This window comes from Neofelis nebulosa, chromosome 10, assembly GCF_028018385.1.
Source record: "Neofelis nebulosa isolate mNeoNeb1 chromosome 10, mNeoNeb1.pri, whole genome shotgun sequence".
NCBI classification, from domain to species: Eukaryota; Metazoa; Chordata; class Mammalia; order Carnivora; family Felidae; genus Neofelis; species Neofelis nebulosa.
Genome location: NC_080791.1, coordinates 8,682,428 through 8,703,976, shown reverse-complemented (window position 1 = coordinate 8,703,976; position 21,549 = coordinate 8,682,428). Strand labels below are relative to the sequence as shown.

The 21,549-nt window shown below is 40.9% G+C and overlaps 1 protein-coding gene and 1 pseudogene across 6 annotated transcripts in view; both read left to right on the top strand.

Moving 5' to 3' along the window:
- Positions 1–4,735, top strand: part of ARHGAP20 (Rho GTPase activating protein 20) — a 128,446-nt gene extending 123,711 nt beyond the window's left edge. For all 6 annotated transcript variants that reach the window (XM_058686711.1, XM_058686707.1, XM_058686708.1 and 3 more), the window contains one exon: positions 564–4,735. In XM_058686711.1, the coding sequence (XP_058542694.1) occupies positions 564–2,419 (1,856 nt within the window). In that variant the 3' untranslated portion in view covers positions 2,420–4,735. The remainder of the gene's footprint in view (positions 1–563) is intronic.
- Positions 3,183–14,333, top strand: LOC131488536 (mitochondrial import inner membrane translocase subunit Tim17-A-like; annotated as a pseudogene).
- Positions 14,334–21,549: the final 7,216 nt, after the last annotated feature.

The window sequence follows — 21,549 nt, the reverse complement described above, 5'->3', positions numbered from 1 at the left end:
GCACTGTGGGGCCTGGGGCGATTTTGAAACCATTCAACCTTCCAGAATTACTAGTTAGGTTATCTTTGACCAGTTATTCTAGGCCACTGAACATGAATATTTTCAACTATAAATATAGGTAACCATAATATCTAACCTCTATGGTTGTTGTGAAGGTTAGGTAAAGTAGTGAATGGTAAAGAGTTTTGCTTAGTAAGGTTTCTCTGAGACTAAATCGTGTGCACTCACCAGCAAGCAGCTCCTGAACCTGGATACACCCGGCATGAATTCCTTTGTCTTTTTTACCATTTCTTGGTATTACAACATGTCCTCATTGCTTTGAGGAAATCTTAATTAAGAAAGCCTATTTCTTCAGGAACAGAGTTAAATTTAGTATAATGCAACATTTTTTTTTTTTTAATTCTGGGAAGACAGTGAAAGTTCCTTTCTTTCTTGAGAGTACGAATTTGAACAATCTATATGAAAGGAGAATTAAATTAACATAGATTTTTTTTTTCTTTTTTTAACACAGCATGCAATTTTGGTAAGTAAAAATGTTAATTATAGTTTGATTTTTTTGACAGATATCTCTTGCTTCCAACTGAACGACTCCTCCTATGACAGCTTGGAAAATGAGCTAAATGAGGATGTCGATGCTCCTTGTAGTGACTTGGTGAAGAAACTTGGTCAGGGTAGCAGAAGCATGGACTCTGTGTTAACTCTCAGTGACTATGACCTCGACCAGCCTGAGGTGGAAGGCCTCTTAACCCTGAGCGACTTTGACTTAGACCGTTCTAAAGATGAAGACATTCAAATGGAACGGCCTCTTGAACCCAAGCCGGTGGACCTCACGGGAGTGTATGCAAAGGTCCCACTGCGGGATCAGGCCCGGGCCCCGTCGGGCCTGAGCACTCCTGGCTACCTGTCCACAGCTGCCGCAGGGGTTCCAAAAAGCCTGAGGCGACACCGACGCTCCTCAGAGCCCAGCATCGATTATCTAGATTCTAAGCTTTCGTATCTCAGGGAATTTTATCAGAAAAAGCTACGCAAGTCCAGCTGTGATGCAATTCTCTCTCAAAAAGATGAGGATTATCTGAAGCAGAATCAACCCCTCCAGGAAGAGGGTAAGACATGTTTTAAACAGAGTTTAGTCACAGGCACTGATACCAAGAAAAACGCCACTAATAAAAATGTTAAGAAGAAAAGCTTGTCTGGTAATGAAGGAAATCATGTGAAACTCTTTTCTAAATCCAAGCCAGTGGCCATTTCTGTGGCATCTTACAGTCACATGTCGTCTCAGGACCATCCCGGGAGCCAGCCCTTCGGCACAGACACATCTGGATACTCCCCGACACACACAGCGGATGCCCTCAAGAGCTCGCGGAGGCACCGGCGCTGCTCGGAGCCCAGCATGGATGACCAGCACTGCAAACTGACCTATCTCAGGGGAATTTATTCAAAGAAACAGCATAAAACCAGCTGCGGAGCCCGTCTCCTGCACGGAGAGGAAGCTTATCTGGAGCGGCACAAGTCTTTGCAAATGGAGGGGCAAAAGCTCATTAACCAGAGTTTGGTGATGGGGATTGAGGTGGGCAAGAGCAGTAGCACAAACAGGAACACCGAGAAGGGCTTGCCCCCAAGACTAAATGTTTGCCCGCGGACCAGCTACTCCAGCTTGTCCTCCCCAGGCACTTCCCCCTCTGGCTCGTCAGTGAGCTCCCAAGACAGCGCTTTTTCTCAGATTTCGGAACACTCTGTGTTTACCCCCACTGAAACTTCCTCTCCAATAGATTGCGCTTTTCAAGCTCCAAGAAAACAGGAAGAGCTTGCTCCTGATTTTAGCAATTCCAGCCTCATTTCTGCAACTCCTGGTCCCTCATCAGGGCAGGCCAGCAGCCGCCTGGCGTATACGAAAAAGGATGTTGTAGAGTGGCACTCACAAATACATTCTGTAACTCTTCACCCAAGCACATGGTTGAGAAATGGTGTGGCCAGTTTGAAAAACTGGTCCCTCAAAAAGAAGGCAAGGGCGTCCAGACCAGAGGAAAAGAAAGTAAGTTCTCTAAAAGGACCCATGGAGCCACCTCCCTATGCTTCTGGTATTTCAGAAGCCAGCCCACTGCAAGAGACACAGGAAGACATGCCCCAAAGGGCAGCGGAAGGACTTGGAGCTGTGCAGACAGCCCAGTGGTATAGCTCGTACCCCAGCCAGGACTCAGAGAAGCACTGTAGCTCTCCATTCAGCCTGGTGGAGGATGGACTCAAGCTTTGTGTGAAGTCACACAAGGAAGGAGAGAGCAGTGAGCAGCGCTCTCCTGGTACTCTGCCTTGTAAGAGATCCTCACCCAGCTCTTTGACTGTGGATGATGCACCCAGCCCAGACTCGGGGCCTACAGTGGTTTGTGATATTGGGGACCAGCATTTAACCAAAGATGTTTAACCATAGTAAGAACGTGATATGTACAAGAGCAGAAACTGGGCTAATAATGACATAAAGACAAGAGTACTATGACCCCTTTGTATAAAATACGTGGGATGGGTAGCATAAGGATAATCATTGCTAATACTTAGGACAACAAAAGAATTCTCTTTACTGAGACTATTTGGCAAAAAGTTTAGACTAACAAATTTCAGCTCCTGTTTGGGAGGCTTTTCCTTATTAGAGCATGGGATTGGTCCTATCATGTGTTTTTAGAGATAACTAGCAGGGGGCCAGAGAAAACATCTTCTGTAGGGAGAATATGGCCTACATGTTGAGTGAGATTCATATCCTGAGGCCAGGATATCATAAGTGAAGAATAAGGACTGTGGAAACGGGGAGGGTGCAGAGAAACGTCCGTGTTCCGTGGAATATGTTTAATAACTAAGCAAGAAAAGGCCACTAATCAAAGTATTAAAAAAAAGAAAGTATGTCCAGTAATGAAGGAAATCATGTGAAACGTTTCCCTGAATCCAAGCCACTAGCCACTTCTGTGACATTCTCTAGTCACGTGCCATCACAGGAAGACTCCAGGAGTCAGCCCATTGATGCAGCTAGAATGGAATAAACTAGAATATCCAAGAGCCATGAGTATGATAGTTTATTTGTTGGTTGTGTTGGTTGGTTTTTCTGTTGGTGTTCCACTGTTCTTCCAAGGCTCCAGGACACAGGGCTGTGAGGAGGAAGAAGGAAATGGTTGCTTGTTTCAGGGTCCTTTTTAAAGATGCCAGCGCTAGGAACATTCTCCAGAAATGCAACTTTTCCTATTAGGAGGCGACCTCCTGACCTCATCCGCTGTCCTAGTGAGGCAAAGAGGGCCACACGAAGCTGCTGCCAGCATGCACTCGATGAAGGCTCCTCTTTGCTGTGCTGGGTGGTGTTTTTCCACAGCCCTGCCTCTTTGATTAGCAGCCAGAAACAATTACTGGTAAATCATCCCCTTTCTGACGGCCACTGGCAGTTGAGAGAGCGGTTTTAAAGTTGGCAGTTTACAAAGAGTCACAGAATGGAATCCCCACCAAAGTAGCAGTCAGGCCTTCCTCTCAGACAGTCATTGGCTTTGGATTTTCTTACCTCCACAAGTTTTATATACTTTTGTCCCAGAGTATTCGTGGTTTACATCCCATTAGTTTATCTCACATCCATCAATGCTTCTCCCCTCTCTGACCTTAAAGGTCATACCTGTACATCTCCTGGATTATCTCCACGGATTCTTAGGCCTCCCAGCCAGTATGAAAGGATAGAATCAGGAATGGATGTGCATCTCCCTTCATTTTAGCTACTTACAAGAAGTTGCTTAGAACCCATTTAGTCTCTAATTCACCATCAGATGGACCTTTCTCCCACAAACTAGCTTATCCCCAATTATTTTTCTTAGCCACTAGGAAACTTTCATGTCAAATGTTCTTTCCCTGTTGTCCTAAAGGTTTCCTTTTTCAGTTATAGAAAAAAAAATAATAATGTTTTCTGTAAAGTAGAAGTCCTTTCGGTATTAGCTGTAAGTGCTGCCTACCTCTGTGGGACATGGCCCCTGTTGGCCCTAAGCATTGTAATTAACTTTCAGAACTCTGTTTCCAAAGAGCTCCTTCATGACACTGGCCATCTCAGTCACAGATGTGAAGTAGATTGTACCTTATAAACAGCCACTCCTGTATTTAGACTCCTGAGTGTCCATATGCATCTTTTGTGGTATAATATCTAAAGGCAATAGGGATTCATTTCCCTTACCCTTAGGGCTTACTACTGTTGGAACTGCAAGATGTGAATGACATTCTTACAGCTTGGAGTGTCTTTCTGGAAGAAATTGTTTCTCCACTTACAAAATAATAGTTCTGTCCTTTTTTCTTTCATATGGGTGGGTAGAAAATTATCTACCCAATTTGAAGCATAGAAGAAAATAGATGCTGAGGTTTTCAATAACTGTTCCTATTCGCTGTGTTCCCTTAGATACTCCTGTAATATTTCATGTGAATAGTTTGTTAATATTGCTGTAAAGTATTATATTGTATGATTTGAAGACAGACTACATGTCATTTTATTATACTCTGTCAATCTATAATATATTAGACTGATGCTTTATCTAAAATGCTTTGAGTTTGTATAATATATCTTGACAAATTTTACTACCATATGTAATGTAATAAATGTGTATTTTTGTACTTGCAGAAACTGCTGCTAACTTTTAAAGTTGTTTGGTTTTCAAGGCACTGATAATGGATATGTATGAAGTCCATGCTGTCTATTAAATAATAAAAAATATACATGCTGTAGAGTTAACAGTCCCTCCAGAGCAATATTGCCCTTTGTAGAATTGTTAATGAACCCAACTTCTGCTTAAGCTTGGAAATTTTATAAAATGTACTTAATATTGAATTGGAACTTTGAACTTTTAGTCATAGACTATGGTCAGTCTTTCTAGAAAAAGAGGGTGTTTTTTTTTTCTTTTATGTTTTCCTAATCTTATCATTTACCAAATAAGTCCTGCTTTAGACACATCATCTTCATTCTCTTAGAGATTGTGTTTTAATTTTGCTCCTGGAATCAGATATGGTCTATGTTCTCATATCAAAAGAACCATTAATTCAATTTGATCGATTGTAGATCTTCTTACCCAAATTTGAACCATTCTGCCCCGAGTACCCAGTTGACCCCAGACACATCCAGACAATCCAAGATGTCTGGATTCAGGTTACCCCAAGACATCAGAACTTATCAAGTCATGTAAACTTACTAAATGCTACCGGTCTCTCATGACTGCTGTATGTTTCCCTTCTCAGAATTCATTAGGGTTCACTCTGTGCAAGTTCAGCCACCACTTCAAAGAGATTCAAAAATATAAACTACCTTAGTCCAGAAAAAGTGATTTGCCCTAATGGAACCCTGAAGACTACCTACCAACTCCAGTTGGAAATGGCACTGATTATATCTGGGTTGTGTACAGAGACAATGATGTTAATTTCTCTCTAAATTTTACAGAAATACAGATAATTTTGCTTTTAAAAAAGAGTTCAGTCGACTGAAAACACTGGATTCAAGGAATTATCTCACGTTGTGTTTTTCTACTTTTCATGGCATGACATTGAATTTGAAAGGATCTAATGTATCCTTGAACTACTGGCATATTCTGTCTGTTGAAAAGAAACTCTTAAGAATATTATGTATCTTAATCATAATTATGGTAGTAAGTGTTTTACTGATATTTTCCTACCTTGTCATGTTTTAATGGCTTGAGAGGAAGTCTTTGTAAACTGCATAGATCAATACAAAGAAAAAATGGAATAATAAAGTTAGGTAAGATGTTAACTTTCTTTAATATCTATTCTGGTTATCAGGATATCTCATAAGCTAAGTTTCCTGCTGAAAGGAAGAGTTCTCTTGAGTTCTGTGCTGTCTACCCCAAGTATGAGTCCTGCTCATTTTCTGAGCCACCTGTGAGTATAAATCCTTCATCTTTATTGTTTGTGGGGTTTTTAAAATCCAGTGAGCTCCTTGAGTTTCCAGTCTCCATAATGTCAGATGTATGGTAGAATTGGCAAAAGGTGTGTAATTTGGAAAATTGTGTTGTAAAGTCTCAAAGAGACATGTACAGAGGGAGGTATTAGATGCATATTGTCCCTAACTTCATAGAGTGTGTGTTCACTAGAGCATACATATGTATGTAGATAATTCAGGGTCTTTTTCCAGCCTATTTAATTTGTGAGGGCAAAGTAAATACATTTTCTGGAGTTTGATTTTATTTCACATGGCAGTATTAAGGTGCAGACACGAAGGGAGGGATTTAAATATTATTTACGTATAGGCTTGATTCTAAATCACAGTAACTTGGAATCAAATTCAGAACTTCTGGCAGCTTCTTGATCTGCTTTGAAGAGTGAATACATTGGCCAAAAACCTGAACTTCTGAAATAGACCCATTTCTGAGCAAGTAACATGGATGGTATAAAGAAATACTCTGCCAGGTCACAGGGGCTGTGATTGCTACTGCCTAAAATTTTCAGGATGAAAAGAAACATTTTATATCTCTGTTCAAGAATGAGATGACTGAAAAATAAAAGAAGATAAAAACAGAGAGGGAGGCAAACCATAAGAGACTCTTAAACACAGAGAACACACTGAGGGTTGCTGGAGGGGTGTTGGGTGGGGTGGGTGGGATAAGTGGGTGATGGGCATTAAAGAGGGCACTTGTTGGGATGAGTGGGTGTTATATGTAAGTGATGAATCACTAAATTCTCCTGAAACCAACATTCCACTATATGTTAACTAACTTGAATTTAAATTTAAAAAAAAATGAGATGACTGAGAAGCAGAATCATCAAAATACGTGAATACAGAGAAGCTAACTTATTGAAGGTACAGTAAATGGAGAGAGGAGGAGGAAAGCTGTGGATGAGCTCATTAATTAAAGCAAGAAACTGAAGTCACAAGGAGTTCAGAGAAAATTGGAAAAGGGGGAAGAGTGAGGCTTGCGGGGAGTGGAGGGTGTCATAAATGATTTAATGCTATTCAGGTAGTTTAATTGTTATTACCAGGTACTCTTCTAGTCCCTAGAGATACAAGGTGAAAAAAAATTGTTTCAGTCCTCAGGAACTTTAAACAACTAAGGAAGAAATTAGGCTGTGTAGAAGAAAGCTAATAGTAATATTCACTGGGCACTTACCGTTGCCTGCATGCAACTTAATCAATACATCCTATGTATTGTTTCATTTAATGCTCACAGTAGTCCTGTATGGTGGGTACATTCAGCTAGAGCATCAGTCTGACTGTGGGCTCTTTTTTCTCACCTTTTCACCTTGAAATTGGGATGGTAATAAAACTTCTTCCACAATAGGGGCATCTGGGTGGCTCAGTCTGTTGGGCGTCCAATTCTTGGTTTCGGCTCAGGTCATGATCTCATAGTTTGTGAGAGAGAGGCCCACATCAGGCTCTGTACTTACAGCATGAAGCCTGCTTGGGATTCATTCTCTGCCCCTCCCCCCCCCCTTCTCTGCCCCTTCCCAGCTCGCTAGCTCTCCTTTTCTCGAAATAGAGAAGTAAACTTTAAAAAAGAAAAACTTCTTCTGTAATAAAGCAGACAAAAGTTACAGGCATGAGGACCAATCCAAACTCTATTTAAAGTTAAGGAAACAGCTAGATATATCTAATATAAAAAAATAATAACCCAGTATTGGGACTAATTCAGAAAACTATGACAAATGTAAAAATTATTGAGCTGAAAATTTGTTCCAGAGAAAATGGTGTCGACTTGTGTCTCCCTACTTCTCCCCACTAAATACAACTACCAACCCTGGAAATAATACAAAAGACTACCAAAGGAGAACTCTAAATGGTGGTAAGAGGAAGGTGAGTTGGTTCAGAAACCTAGGGCTAGAGAAACAGCACAGTAATTGAGCATCTTACATCCCCTTACCCCATAGAAAAAGGCGACCAAAGCCTACCTTTCTCAGCCTGACAACAGAAGACAGCCCAGATGTGTGCATTTCCCCCGTGATCAATCCAGAGTCCCTCTGACACCTTCAGGTAAGCCAGACACCACCCGCAAGTGGAATAGATGAATGCCCTGCTAACAAGTGGCCGTGGCGAGAGTTATCCTTTCCTACTAGGCCTGAAATCCCTCTTCCCCACTGGGAGATACCAGAATGGCCAGGCAACAACAGAAAGAGGAACCCAGTCAGAACAGGCAGCTCGGCCTGGGAAACATTATCTCTCTCTCTCTCTCTCTCTCTCCGTTCCCAGCTCGCTAGCTCTCCTTTTCTCAAAATAGATAAGTAAACTTTAAAAAAGAAAAACTGATGCCCAGCAGGCATAAGACTCCCCTCCCCCAGCCAAGACACCAAGACAGCCAGATAGCATGGTCAGGAGGCCTCTACCATGAAAAGCACCAAGCCAGGGGAATCTAAGGCCTGTAGGACTGAGAGGCTTCTCTGGCTGAGAACAGATCACAGTGACACCAGAGAGTCTAAAAATTAAGTGGCCCATGGACCCACAACTCCTGAATATAGGCCAGGACCTGTGAGTAATAACATCCAAAACATCCAACATTTGTATCTTTGGAGTTCCAAAAAGAACTCCAAAAGGCTGAAACAGTCATTCAGGGAAATGGTGACTGACAACAGCCCAAATTTGGTGAAAGACCAATCTGCACATTCCAGAAGCTGAATAAGACCCAAACTAGATAAAGCAAAACTATATGTCTTAATTAAATGTTTAGAAACTAAAGACAAAAAAAGGTCTTTAAAGCAGACAGAAATGACATCTTACCTATACGGGAACACTAATTTTCAGATTAATCATTTGAAACCACAAAGACCAAAAGAAAGTGGCACATGAATTTTCAAGTGTTGAAAGAAAAGAACTGTTAACCCAGAATTTCGTATGCAGTGAAACTGTCTTTCATGAATTAAGGGTAAATAAGGACATTCTCAGATGAAAGGAAACTTAAGAATTTATCACTAACCGGTATACCCATTAAAGATTGGCTAAAGCAAGTTCTTTAAACAAAAAGTAATAAAAGGAGGAAATTGGGAGCAGTAGGAAGGAAAAAAGGACAACAGACAGCAGGAGTGAGAGTACTTGATAGACTAGTCTCATGAGTTTCATAAATCATATTTAGTCCTTGAAACAAAAATTGTAGCATCATTTGATACTCAGGACAGGGGCACCTGGGTGGCTCAGTTGGTTAAGCATCTCACTCTTAATTTCAGCTCAGGTCAGATCCCATGTTGGGCTCTGCTGACAGAGCAGAACCTGCTTTGGGATTCTCTCTCCCTGTCTCTTTGCCCCTCCCCCACTTGCATGCACATGCACTCTCTCAAAATAAGTAAACTTTATTAACAAAAAAAAAAGATACTCAAGACAATGATATTTAAAAGTGGGAAAAATAAAGAGCTAAATGGAAATGGAGTTCTCATATTTCCCTCGAAGTGGTAGAATGTTGACTAGTGAAATAAGATATGATATATATGCATATTTTAATACTTAGAGCAACTATAGAAACTATATATTTGGAGAGTCTATCTCTCTTAAACACTGTAAGTAAATCATGGTGGAATCCTAAAAAAAAATGGTTAACCCACAGTAAGGTAAATAAAAAGAGGAACAAGAACCAGAGTAAAAAGGAAAGAAAACAAATAAAATGGCATATACTTTAGGTCTAACATATCAAGAATTGCCTTAATCACAAATGATCTACATAGACTAATCAAAAGACAAAGACTGACAGAGTGGATTTAAAACAAAACAAAAAACTACCTAACTATATCCTATCTACAGGAAATTTACTTCAAATTTAATGACCTATGTAGGTTGAAAGTAAAAGGATAAAAAAGATATACCATGCAAACATTGATCAAAAGTATTAAAATTGGATAAGGTGGACTTGAGAGCAAAGAAAATTGCCAGCGACAGGGCCATTCTATAACAATAAAGGGCTCAGTCCGCCAAGAAGACATACAGGCCTAAAATGTGTATGCACAAACAACAAAGCTTCAAAATATATAAAACAAAAACTGACAAAACTGAAAACAGAAATAAACAAAACCACAATTACAGTTGAAGACTTTAATGCTCCTCTCTCACTAGTTGATAAAGCAACTAGACAGAACACCACCAATGATATAAAACTCATGAATGCCATAAACTGAAAGCTTAATATTGGCAATTATAGGACATTTCACCCAAAGATAGCAAGATACACATTCTCTTCAATTGCCCATGGAACATAGAACAGACCATGGCCTGAACCATAAAACATTAACATTTTAAAAGAATTAAAATTATGTTGCATATGTTTTCTGAGCACAATGCAGTCAAACTAGAAATCGATAACAAAGATAACAGGAAAATCTTCAAACACTTGGAAGCCAAAAAACACACTTCTAAATAATCTATTGGTCAACGAGGACGTTTTAAAGGAAATTTTTCTAAATCGTACAACTAAATGAAAATACCTGCCAAAATACGTGGGATACTGCTAACAGTGTTGAGAAAAATGTATAACATTGAATGCTTACATCATAAAAGGAAAGATCTTAAATCAATAAGCTAACTTTTTCAAGAAACTAGAAAAAGAAGAGCAAGCGGAAGAAAGGAAGTGAGAAGGATTAGAATAGAAACCTATAAAATTGAATATAGGAAAACAATAGAGAAAATGAAAACAACAAGTTCATTTAAAAAATAAAGTATAGGGGCACCTGGGTGGCTCAGTCGGTTAAGCGCCCAACTTCAGCTCAGGTCATGATCTCACAGTTGGTGAGTTCAAGCCCCACGTAGGGCTCTGTGCTGATAGCTCAGAGCCTGGAACCTGCTTCGGATTCTGTCTCCCTCTCTGTCTGCCCCTCTCCTGCTTGCACTCTCTCTCAAAAGTAAATAAACATTAAAAATAAATAAAGTATATAAACCTCTACTGAGACTGATGGCAAAAAAATTGAAAAAAAAACATAAATCACCACTATCAGAACAAAAACAGGTTATCATCATAGATTCTACAGTATTAAGAGGATAATAAAAGAATACTCTGAATAATTTTTACATTCATAAATTTGACAATTTAAAAGAGATGGGAAAATCCCTCAAAAAACACAAATTACCAAGCTTCAACCAAGATAAAAAAAAATCTGACCATTCCTATAGCCATTAAATAAGTTGAATTCACAATTTAAAAACACCTGAAAATAATAATAAATACATACACACAAGCTAATAAAGAAAAATCTCTAGGCCTAAATGGTTTCACTGGAGAAGTCTAACAAACATTTAAAGAAAAATTAACACCAATTTACATACAATGTTTTCCAGAAAATAGAAGGGAGCACTTGCAATTCATTTATGAGGCCAGTATTACCCTGATAAGGAAACCAAAAGAAGCCAGTACAAAAACAAAATTGCCAATTAATGTCTCTCATGAACTTAAATGCCAAAAAACAAAAATATTAACAAACCAAAAACAGTGAATAAAAAGAATTATGTGATATGACCACGTAGAATTATTTTCCAAGTATGCGGGATCGTTTAACATTTGAAAATCAGTCAGTGTTCCCTATGAAAAGCTAAAGATGGAGAATCACAATATATCAATTAAGACAAAAACATTTGACAAAATTTGACTCCCATTTGTGATTTTTGAAATTCAACAAATTAGAAGGAAATTATCTCCACATCTACAAAAAGTCTACAGCTATCATCATGCTTCATGATGGAAGAGTACTTACTTATTCCTAAGATTGGGAACAAAGCAAGGATGTCTGTTCTTACTACTCTTATACTACTAGAAGGTATAGCCACTGGGATAGGGCAAGAAAAAATTTAAAAAGATACCCTGGGGCACCTGGGTGACTCCGTTGGTTAAACATCCTGACTCTTGATTTTGGTTCAGATCATTGACTCACAGTTTGTGAGATTGAGCCTTGCGTTGGTATCTGCCGTGACAATGTAAAGCCTGCATGGGATTCTTTCTCTCCTCCTCACACACTCTCTCTCTCTTCTCCCCCACCAAATAAATCAATAAACCTTAAAAAAAATAAATAAATAAAGATACCCAGATTGAAAAAGACGAAATAAAACTATTTGCAGATGATGTGATTGTCCACATAGAAAATTCCAAGGAATCTACGGAAAAAAAAAAAAATCTACAAGTAATAACTGAATTTAGCAGGGTCACAAGATACAAGGTCAACACACAGAAATCCTTTACACTTGTATATGCTTTAAATATGCAGAAACTAAAGTTAAAAACAATACCATTTATAATCACTCAATAAACTTAAACACTTTAATACAAATTTAATGAAACATGCATTAGATATGTATTCTGAAAATTACGAAATGTTGACAAAATTCTGATGAAAGAAATAAGACCTAAGTAAATGGAGAGAGATGCATGGAGTGGAAGAGTCAACATAGTAAAATGTCATCTCTTCCCAAATTGATACATAGGCTTAATGCAATCCCAGCCAAAATCCCAGAAAGGACTGTTGTAGACAGACAGACTTATTCTTTACAAAATACATGTAAAGGCACAGGCCATAGAATAGCTGAAACAATTTTGACAATCATGAAGTGAGAGGGATCTCTCTATCCAATATTAAGACTTCCTGTAAAACTACAGCAATCAAGACGGTATGGTACTGGAAAGACAGACAAATAGGTCAGTGGAATAGAGTGACCTACACAAATATGGTCAACTGGAATAGAGATCAGGTCGCCTTTTCTACAAACAGTGCCGGTGCATCTGGACATCTAAAGGCAAAAAATACAACAACCTAAATTTCACATGTTGTACAAAAAATTCAAAATGGATCGTGGAGTTAAATGTCAATTGTAAACCATAAAACCTTTAGTAAAAATAACAGGTGAAGACCTTTAGGATCTAGATGTAGGCATAAACTTCTTAGATTTGACATTAAAAGCATGATCTATAAAAGGAAAACATTGGACCTCATAAAAATAAAACAAATTGGACCTCAGCAGAATTAAAAACTTTTGCTCTGAAAGAACATGTGAAGAGGATGTGAGGCTCTACCCTGGGAGAAAATGTTTGCAAGGCACATATTTGACAAAGTAGTAGGATCTAGAATATGTAAACTCTCAAAACTCAATAGTAAAAAAAAAAACAAAAACAAAAACAACTTTTTTTTAAAGTCTGGTCTGGCCTTTAAGGAGTTTGAAAGTTTTCCTCACAACAAGCAAAAAGGCTGAACAAAGAAAATCAACAAGTCTCCTTAGATCCATCAGAGAATGGAGATTAAAGGTAAAACTGCTGCCCCCAAATTGAGAGAGACAGGCAAGCAGATACACAGAGTGACAGCACCCCAGAACAGACACCCAGAAGTAGAAACTTTTGCTGGAACCAGTCCTGAGTAAGAAAAATTGTAATTGACATATTGTTGGAGGCTCAGCCTAAGACAAGTTTGAGAGTTAAAAGTTCCAGGGTGCCCATTCTTAGGAGACCACCACACTTTTGTGAGTTTTACTGACAGGAGCCTTACCAAGTTCTCACGGTAAAGATCAGAAAAAGGATCTTTTGCACTGATGGAGTCAAGGTGGAAGAGTACACACGCCCTTGCCCTTGGCAAACTGGATGGTTGTGGTGGGACCTTTACAATGGGTACCACAGGTGCCCATTGAATGATACCATTCAGGCAGTCAAAAGGTTTTTGCAATTCTGCAGTGGGAATAAACCACAGACTATAAGGCAGTTTGACAGCTTTTAGAACCAGGGCTCCGCAGTTGGGAGGTAGCTTTGCAGTTTCGGAGGTTTATTTTCCATGATTGACGGCAGCATGGTTCCAGTCAGGGGGAAAGAGATCCCTGGAACTCCATCACAGGGGGTGCCTTAACGGAGCCATGCTGGCAGCAAGAAATGGACCAGTGGCATGGTTGGGTCAGCCACAATGGGTGGCATTCTCCTAGCATTAATTGAAGGAGCTGCCTTGTTGACAAGGTCTGCCTCTGCACAATTTCTCAATGGTCCTCAGTTTGCTGAAGACCCCTCTCATTTGCCTTCAGCCCCGTTACCATCGTCACCTTTTGGAAATTATCAACCATATCAATACACTTTCTTTCCCAGGATTTCTGTAACAGAATGAACGGTAGTTCAAGAAGGAATTTGAGAAGATAAGTTACAGTCTGTTTTTAAACCATAGGTGAGATAGCTATGGCCAGATAGGCTATGAAAAGACACTTAGCTCTTTTTTTTTTCTATTTAAAGGAACATGGGGAGGGGCAGATGGTAAAAGATAACACATTTATTTATTCTCACTTGAATTGCATTTGTGATTAAAATAGCTAATATCTTTAAAAGAAAATATAATAAATACTTAGAAGATGAAGGACCAAAGGGCAAACAGCAATGAAACCTGACCGTTATTTCCTTGGGCCCATCTCCGCCTGGTTTTGTGTGTTCTGTCAGTCAAACAATAAGAATCTACTGGAATTTGCTCTTTCAAAAGGAAGGAAGGAGGGAAGGGAAGCAAGGAAGGGAAGGAGAGGGAGGGAGGGAGGAAGGAAGGAAGGAATCAAGGAAGGAATTTCATGCTTCCAGCAAGGAGAAAAGCAGCCATTTTGAAATATGCCTAGAGTATTCTGTTCTTTTTCACAAGGCCCGCCCTGAAGGAAAACTATTTTATCAGCACTAACCAACAAATGGAAATGGTTACATTCAACTCTAGCCCACTTAGCGTTCTGTGGTGGGGGTGGGGAGGATACCCAACTCCTGTCCCTTCCAGCCTTGCGGTCTCACCTGAGGAAGAGCAGGGAGGGAAAAAGGCCAAAACCTAGTCATTGGAAATGTTTTATTCTGTCTTTCAAGAAGCTGGGGGTCAGGAACATAGAATCACTCAGCCTCAGTATCCTAACTTGTTAATGAAAGTTATCTGCTCTACTTAAATGACAGAAAACAATTACTAACTCATTCAACAAACACATATTAATCACTGTGTGCCAGGTGCTATCCCAGGTGGGTACAGCAGTGAGCAAGCCGTGCACAAGGGGAAAGCTCTGGCCCTTGTGGAGTTCACATTCTAGTGTGGAAGGCAGACAAGACAAATAAGGAAATATTTCGTGTATTACATGAGGGTAAGTGCTAAGGAGAAAACAAGCAGGGAAGAGAGATGGAAGCAGCAGGTGAAATTTTACATCAGAGAAGGCCCGAGATGGCAAGTTTAGGTAACAAGTTGGAGGGAGTGTGGGAGGCAGGCAGAGAGCTTTGTGGATATCGAGCGCTGGAGCATGACTGGCAGTGTGGTGAGTGAGACGGTCAAAAGTTCAAAGCATCGTATACGTGTACAGGTGAGGGAGAAATATTCCGACGTCTCCTTTGGTATTTTGTGGTCTGATTTTTCCTTCTGTTTTCTCTAGCTTTTGTCCAAAGATTATTACCTAAAATCAGAGCCATTTGAAGTCATCTAAGAAATCGGCAGGCCAACCTCACATGATCCCCAGAGAGGCCACATCTGGCAGAGTTTTCCACGGTCAGGAAGGGGCGAGCATGTCTCAGTGCTCTTTCTCTGGTCCACATTCATCCCTGCATTTGTCTACCTGGGAAGGTGGTCATTTGAGGTCCACTGAGAACCCACAACTGGGTTAAGCCAAGTCCAGGTTGTGACCCAGAGGCTAGTTTCCCTAAGGCATTTCTCAAATGCCAAACCCTGTCTTAGCTGAGGATGTGTTTTTTGGGGGGCTCTGGTTTCTAATTCTCTCGGTTGCAAACCCAGCACGGTGTCCTTGAGCTTTTTACCCCCCACAACACTTTCCATTCAGGGCAACAACTAATGCCACATACACACCTGGATTGTGGCAGTGCACAGAACAGCGCTCGGTCCTTCGAGAGCAGGGCGTACGGAAACGGCACCCAGGTTGGCGATGTTTGACTCAGTCTGGGTCTGAGGAGTTCTCTTACACATGGCTCTACCTTCCCTCTACACGGTGCCAATGCAGGCTGTGGACTACGCATGTCAGAGTGGCTGATTTCAGTCAAAACAGCCCTTGGTGCCATGTGGCACCAATGTAAGCAACTGGTTGGTTTGGTGTCATGTAGACAAAACGACTCTTTGATGGATTGGGTTTTCGCTTTTCACTCGGCTCAAGTTGGCATGAGTCTAGGGCGGTGCCTGCCAAGTATGTGGGCAGGTGGGGGCCCTGCACGGGTTGCTGTGTGTGGTGCTGGCAGCAGACCCGTGTTCCCACTGCCTTTTAGCTGTCTGCAGTGCTCGGTTTTGAGGGTGGGGGCAACAGAAGAGAGCTAAATTTGGGAAGCCGATCACTAGGGTGGGGAGTGAGTAGGTCAGTCACCTGAAAAAGTCGCAGATGTTTCCCAAGTTTACCGTCTGGTCCAGAGTGGAATTTGCCAGGACTTTGACATTCTCCCCAGCCGGTGCCTGTGTGTGACTGACCAGGCTGCAGCAAAGGCTTTCTTGGAATCTGAGGCTAAGAAAGATGAAAGGCCAATGCCGCCTGTCTGTCTGCAATGGGCATATTGCACAATAATAACTCTCTCTGATCTTTCTTTTGCATGTTCTTGGTTTCTCCACTTCTTTCTTTCAGCTTTGTAATACGACACCCAGCTGCTTCTTATCTTTGCTGCCTCCCCCCACCTCTCAACTCTCCTCTCTCAGATCCACACAGAGAGCACAGACCACTCCTGATTTGAAGCCTTAAGGACCCTGTCACTTCCCTTAATACCCTCTGTTTTCTGGACTCACTGTTTAATGATGCTGTAGCCAGGTGAGGACCATAAACCAAGCCCCTCAACCCCTGCCTTTACCCTGCCTTCATTTCCTCCATCTTTAAATTACAAGATGTCTTAGACAGACTCCTCATAGACCCCGGAGGCCCCGTCTCGAGGTAGGGACAAGAACCTAGATTTGAATCTTTGATTTGGAGTTTTTTGGCTCCTCTGTAAACTTAGGAGGTGTGGAAAACCAGACTATTGACTTTCTTAGGTGGCTTTTATACTTTGTAAGCTTCTTCTGGAGGATAACAAAGAGCCTTGTACTGTCAGGCTAAGACCAAAAGACATGGTATTTTCCGTTTGTGAGCCAGCTTCTGGGGTTACCACAGTCCAGTCGCCCCCCAGGTTTGGCCACTGGGTAGCTGCATGATGAGCTGTGACGTGAAAGACCTGTCTTGACCCTTCTGCGTCTGAGGAGTCAAAGCCACCAGCTCAGCAGGGGCATAACGAGAGTAGTAGGTGTTTTCCAAGTATCCCAAACTCGGAAAACAGATCATTCCCATCACCAGTGGACAATTTACTTCATAAAAAGGGTCCCTGCCTGCTTCCTTTGCAACTTCCAAGAAGGTGGACTGTACTTTGAAGCAAGAAAAGAATTGCCCGCCCTATACCTTCTCTCAAAGACTTTGAATGCAATGGACAGGGGCCCCCAGCTGCTTGGGCCTCTCAGAGGTAGGAGTGGAGATTCCCACATAATTTTCAACATTAAGAAAAGCCAGTTATGAAATCACACGAGCTAATGGCAATATCAGCAGCATCCTTTACTTTTAGTTGTAACACATGAGCTTAGTATGTTAACCTGTGGGAAAATGAGGTCTGCCTCCTGACAAACTACTTAAAATAATTTAAGTGAGGGATTATTTTGCGAGAAAAGTATGTTTAAAACTGGGACGTGCAGGGAACCATAATCAAAGGACCCATTAGAGGGGGAAAGGCAAGATGCATTTGGCGGCTTGCTCAGGAGTTCGTTGTGTGGGAACCTCTTCCAGATGTCCCTTTCTTTACACAGAGCTCAGTCCCCAACACACAGTCCCAGGGGACTGACACACTTCACGGATATTTTTCTGGGAACACAGATAACAGGAGATGGATTTAGGTTTCACAATCCTTCCTTTCTGCTCATCCCCCAAGAAAGACGTAAAGATGCTTAATAATGAGGGTTGAGGGCAGAGGAAGAGGGATAAGATAATACAAGCAGGATAATGGACAGGAATAGGGCTGATGATAATAATGGTGGTAGTTACCCTCTGCTTGTGCTCTGTCTCTTTCAAAAATGAATAAACATAAAAAAAAATTTTTTTAAAGGGAGGGGGGCACCTGGGTGTCTCAGTCAGTTGAGCGTCCGACTTCGGCTCAGGTCATGATCTCCAGTTCTTGAGTTGCAGCCCCGCGTCGGGCTCTGTGCTGACAGCTCGGAGCCTGGAGCCTGCTTCAGATTCTGTGTCCCCCCCACCCCTCTCTCCATCCCACCCCTGCTTGTGCTCTTGTCTCTCTGTCTTCCAAAAATGAATAAACATTTAAAAAAAATTTTTTTTTTAAATACTGGTGGTAGTTACTATAAGACTCATGATTGCTTGTCTGTGGATTTCAGAGTTTATTTAAATCCCATCATCCAGAGCCCATTATGATGTCAGCTAAGCAAGTGCGACGACCTCCATTTTGCAGATGAATAAATTGGTTACTCAGTAAATTGGTTTGAATCTAGACCTCCCAATTACTCAGTTAACCTTATGTCTTTCCAGAGTACCAAGCTACAGGGCTATGGTACAGTTGAAAGATGCTACCAGTCCTGCCCCACTCCTAATTATTGCAGAGTCTTTTGGGGTTCCTAGACCTATGTTTTATGGTCGAAAACAACCTCTCACAGGAAAATTAGACTACCCATAACTAATGATAAAAGAAAAAATTTATAGCATCAGAATTGAACTTTTCTCCTCATAAAAAGACATCTTTAAGAAAATAAATGGATAGTCCACAGATGAGTGGGAAAAATATACATAGCCAATATCTGACAAATCTGGGACAAATCAAGAGTAAAAAGACAATGTAATTTATAAAATGGGCAAAAAATCTGAAAGATACTTCACCAAAGGAGGTACACAAATGGCCAATAAGCATGTGAAAAAATGCTCAGCATCATCGGTCATAAAATGCAAATGAAAACCCCCGAGGTAGCACTACATACTCACTAGAATGGCTAAAATTTCTTAAAGGGACATCACTAAAGGACGTGGAGCAACTGGAACCCTCATACATTGCTGGGGGCATTCATAAAATGGTCCAACCACTTTGGAAACCTACCAGTGTGTTATAAACACACATTCACTCTACTACTTACCTAATAATAAGACTGACAAATATTTGTCCATACAAAGAGTTATACACAAATATTCATTGCAGATTTTATAGCCAAAATCACTAAACAACCCAAGTGTTCAGTGAGAGGAGAATGGATAAATAAGCTTTGGCATATTTGGCATATTCAAACGGAATGCTACTCATCACTAAAGAGGAATAAATGACAGACTCCTACAGCAACATGATAGAATCTCAAACACATTGTGTTGGGTAAAAGAAGACAGACACAAAAGACCACATCCTGTATGAGGCCACTTATGTGGAGACCAAGAACAGAAAAAATATATATAAACTTACAGTGATAGAAGTCAGAAAGTGGGTAGGAGGGTGGTAGAATTGATATGAGAAGGATCTAAGGGAAATTTGGAGGGTAATAGAGATGTTCTCCATTTTGAGTCGTGGTTACATAGGTGTCTAAAACTGTCAAAACTCTTCCAACTCTCTGAACTCTTAAGATCTACACATTTTATTGCATGTTAAGTATATCTCAATAAATTATTTTTTTCAGCAGACCCTGCTCAGTTAGCCACAAGGGTTATGGCCTTGCTCCTTGGAGGCCAATTTCTTCCCCTCTGGCTGAAATCTGAGATCTAAGCTAATGAAGTCCCCCAGCAACCTGGGCCTAACTGGTGAAGGCCAGTGAAGGCGATGAACAGTTTCAGCAAAACAACTCTAACCAAAAGGCCTTTCTGCACAGTGGTGCTCAAAAGGCTGCTTCTCTCTGCTGCACCCCCGCCCCAGGGATCTACTGACCCCTTATTTATTATCTTCATCTGTTAAAACTCAAAGGGCGAGTGCCAGAGGCTCTTGCCAGTCATTTCTCACTGTTGTCCAAAAAGGAGTAAAGTACAAGTCTCTGTAGAATGCAGCTGGTTTAATAGGCCCAGAGTTACCCATCATACTGGGTGGGGAGATACTTCATTGTTGGTATAGAAGCCAGCTCCAATGGCAGACTTACTCCTAATTTTAAGGTTCCCTGGGCCTCACATAGAGATAGATTTTTAAACTTCAGGAAGGGATAATTAAAAAGGAGACTCAAGCCAGACCCATATGTTTCTAGACCAAGGATGCATGGTTTCCCCAGCAGAAGGATGTTGGTATTTAAACATTCCCTGGGGACCAGGGAGTGCCTATGCCAGTGAGACCAGGGGAATTCTAAACGAGTCAGGGACAGTCACAAGAGTCATGTGCCTTTATCCTGGATAGAGTATAGGAAGATTCCACAGCCATTTACTTGAAGGACTGTCTAAAGAAAGAAGAAACAGGTTTTATGTATCCAAATGGCAAAACTAATGTATAACAGTCACAAGAAACTGGATTTCTTTTTTTTTTTTATGAAATTTATTGTCAAATTGGTTTCCATACAACACCCAGTGCTCATCCCAACAGGTGCCCTCCTCAATGCCCATCACACACTTTCCTCTCCCTCCCACCCCCCATCAGCCCTCAGTTTATTCTCAGTTTTTAAGAGTCTCTTATGCTTTGGCTCCCTCCCTCTCTAACTTTTTTTTTTTCCTCTTCCCCTCCCCCATGGTCTTCTGTTAAGTTTCTCAGGATCCACATAAGAGTAAAAACATACGGTATCTGTCTTTCTCTGCCTGAGTTATTTCACTTAGCATAACACTCTCCAGTTCCATCCACATTGCTACAAAAGGCCATATTTCATTCTTTCTCATTGCCAAGTAGTATTCCATTGTATATATAAACCACAACTTCTTTATCCATTCATCAGTTGATGGACATTTATGGTTCATTCCATAATTTGGCTACTGTTGAAAGTGCTGCTATAAACATTGGGATACGGGTGCCCCTATGCATCAGCATCCTCTTCCCACCAACAGTGCGAGAGGGGTCCCATTTCTCCACATCCTCTCCAGCATCTATAGTCTCCTGATTTGTTCATTTTGACCACTCTGACTGGTGTGAGGTGATATCTGAGTGTGGTTTTGATTTGTATTTCCCTGATAAGGAGTGGAGTTGAACATCTTTTCATGTGCCTGTTGGCCATCTGGATGTCTTCTTTAGAGAAGTGTCTATTCATGTCTTCTGCACATTTCTTCACTGTATTGTTTTTCAGGAGTGGAGTTTGGTGAGTTCTTTATAGATTTTTGGATACTAGCCCTTTGTCTGATATGTCATTTGCAAATATCTTTTCCCATTCCATCAGTTGCCTTTTAGTTTTTGTTGATTGTTTCCTTTGTTGTGCAGAAGGTTTTTATCTTCATAAGGTCCCAATAATTCATTTTTGCTTTTAATTCCCTTGCCTTTGGAAATGTGTCGAGTAAGAAATTGCTGCAACTGAGGTCAGAGAAGTTTTTTCCTGCTTTCTCCTCTAGAGTTTTGATGGTTTCCTGCCTCACATTCAGATCCTTTATCCATGTGAGTTTATTTTTGTGAATGGTGTAAGAAAGTGGTCTAGTTTCATTCTTCTGCATGTTGCTGTTCAGTTCTCCTAGCACCATCTGTTAAAAAGACTGTCTTTTTTCCATTGGATACTCTTTTTTGCTTC